Source organism: Brassica oleracea, chromosome C9, assembly GCF_000695525.1.
Source record: "Brassica oleracea var. oleracea cultivar TO1000 chromosome C9, BOL, whole genome shotgun sequence".
NCBI classification, from domain to species: Eukaryota; Viridiplantae; Streptophyta; class Magnoliopsida; order Brassicales; family Brassicaceae; genus Brassica; species Brassica oleracea.
The window spans coordinates 46,558,078-46,560,891 of record NC_027756.1 but is presented as its reverse complement, the minus strand read 5'-3'; the positions used below and the strand labels follow the sequence as shown (position 1 = coordinate 46,560,891).

The window sequence follows — 2,814 nt, the reverse complement described above, 5'->3', positions numbered from 1 at the left end:
TCCGGTTTAATTTCACTTAGTTTAAACCGGAAAACACCCATACAAACCCCCAACTCGCGAAAATTTGATCAAAACACTCATAATTTCATCTTCCTCTCCTCTCAAACTCTCTCAAACCTCTCAAGAACAACCAATTCGATTTTTGTAATTCTTTGTGCTAAACTCATTACTTTTTCAAGCTCTATCCATTTCTACCATCAGTTTTCATCAAGACACAGGTATGACTCTCTAAATTTGGAATCTAAAATCGCCCTAGGGTTTGATGTAGGGGAATCTCCGAATTCTAAATGGAATGGCATCTAGGATGGTTTGTTTGTTATGATTATACTCATGGGTTACCTTGATTGCCAATTTCGTGGTGAATTGGGATTTTAGAGAAATAATTTTTAGATGAGCAAAGTGTCCTTAACCCTCGGAAGTTGATGTTATTGCGCTTTGTGAACATATTGAACCTGTTCTTAATGCTTGTTTAGAAATTGAAACTCAGCGGAAGTTAGTGTGGAGATTTCTATAACATAGAGAATTAGCGCTACGGAAGTAGGTTAATTCTAATATCGTGTTTGAGTTCTAGACGGTTCTTAATATATCCCTGTGTCTGCCATTAATTGTATCTTGATTAAAAAGAAATCCCTGAGAATTCCCAATGCCCAACGTTTGTTTTAAAATAGTTTTCAAATCGTTTAAATCATCTTTTTACAGCTTGTTTATGTTTTGTGACACTAAAGAAAATTAAATAAAAACCATCAAAATTATATCTTTGTTCGCTGTAGCTATTAACTTGTCTGCAACTCTACGTGTGATCATCGGTCCCTGTGGATTCGATCCCGCATTACTACTGCGTACTTTACTGTGCACTTGCAGTTAGATAATCGGGTTAAAACTCGATACATCATATACACATAATCAAAATACCTAAGCAAGTTTGAATTTTCATTTTTAATATTATTTAAAATAATTTTCAGTTTACCTTTCAATAAATCTAAGGCATACAATTATTTAGAATTCATAAAATATTCTATTTATTGTAAATATTGATATGCGTTCATGAGTTTTCAAAAATTTATCAGTTATACTTATACTTAGTAATATTATTTTTTATATAGTAATTTATGTTAATTAGAGCTTTAATTTAGCTTAGTTTTAACTTTTCCAAATAACATTATATAATAAATAGGAAACGTTTATAAATTTTATGAGCTTCCAAAAATTTATCACTTATACTTTTGGATGTAAATTCCTATTGATCATCGTTTTATTTTATTGCATTTTTTAAAATCAACATATATCAAATTATTAAAATATAATGAAAATACTTGCATTAAGCGATAAATAAAACTAATTTGATTTGACTCGATTAGAATAAAAAGTAATTCTATTATTTTTTTGAATTTGAATGAATATATGTAACTCAATATACTCACAAAATGAGTAACTAAACTAATCCAACTTATATCAAGAATCAAAGATCTAACTATAACAAAAACATATAATTTTATAATAACATTTTTACACCTATAAATTACAGGATGACTCAAAATATTAATATAGAAAAATAAACTATTAACAAATTGTTACAATTCTGTTTTTTTTTTAATTTATATATATGCGTGAGACTTCAGAATATTATCGTTATATTGTTTTATTTAATTTTGAGTCAAACACTTCAGTTTATTTTTAGCCATAATATATATTAATTTATACATAATTTTAATAAAATACATTTACATATTTAAGATGACAACCAACATAAACACAAATAAGAAAATTAATCAAAATTTTAGTATATTTAGAAAAAAAATTTATAGTTGAATTCAGAGAAATAGATACAATTCAATATATTGAAGTGATAACCAAGTCGACTGTTGACTCAAAAAAAAACAAGCAGACTAACTCTTACATATCTGAAATCTATGTCTAACTAAAATAATATAATATTTTTAATATAAGTTATACATATATATTAGAAATTGATTTACAATAAAAATTAAATATCAATCAATTATTAAATATTTATTTTATAAATATTTATATCGGCAGAATCACCTAGTAATTATATATTTATAAGTAATTTTTACCATATTATATGATTTTACAATATGCAAGTGGAAGTGAGTGAACGAACCAGTTGCGAGAGTGATAACCAGCGATACTGGCGATAGCCTTCAAAGCTTGCCTCCATGCCTGCTTCACCTCATCTGTTTTTCCCTCACAGGTTTTGGCAAAGGCCTCTCAGAAAGCTCCAGTCTGGTTCCTAACATCAGATGGATCCACTTGGTAGAAAATAGGTATCACTGTTTGTTGATCCCTTTCTCTGCCCTTCTGTATTTCCTCCAACTCATCTGGCTCCTTTTTCCTTCCCTTCATGATTTCCACTAACTCATCCAAACACCAGCTTGAAGAAGCGTAGTTACGGGATAGCAAGACAATAGCAACCCTTGATTCTCTGATTGCTTGTACGAGCTCCGGACCGATAGACTGGCCTCGCTGAATGTCATTATCAATGAACGGTCTGATTCCTTTGCTTTCGAGCTTTACCAGTAAGTGACTAAGAAAGTTTTTGCGCACGTCTTCTCCACGGAAGCTCGGGAAGATATCATGCTTCCAAGTGAGAGAAGAAAAAGCCATGAATAGAGAGAGCACGCAAGAAACTGATGAACAGGATCACAATAATGATTCCAGCAAAGAGAGAAATAACAACAATGATGCAAAACCACACAAAAGAATCCCAAGACGAGTAAATAGATAGGTGTTCAAAAAAAAAAAAAAAAAAACGAGTAAATAGATAAAAAGACAATTGAGAACGATAACGAGATC

The 2,814-nt window shown here is 30.2% G+C and overlaps 2 protein-coding genes across 2 annotated transcripts in view; both read right to left on the bottom strand.

Annotated features, from left to right (window-relative positions):
- LOC106316958 (disease resistance protein TAO1-like) overlaps positions 1-2,241 on the bottom strand; it is an 8,783-nt gene extending 6,542 nt beyond the window's left edge. The window contains exon 1 of the mRNA XM_013754822.1: positions 2,123-2,241. The gene's annotated coding sequence lies outside the window, so the exon portion shown is untranslated. The remainder of the gene's footprint in view (positions 1-2,122) is intronic.
- LOC106316960 (putative disease resistance protein At4g11170) lies at positions 2,122-2,665 on the bottom strand. The gene has a single exon (XM_013754826.1). The coding sequence runs from the start codon at positions 2,623-2,625 to the stop codon at positions 2,230-2,232; it is 396 nt and encodes a 131-aa protein (XP_013610280.1). The 5' UTR covers positions 2,626-2,665; the 3' UTR covers positions 2,122-2,229.
- Positions 2,666-2,814: the final 149 nt, after the last annotated feature.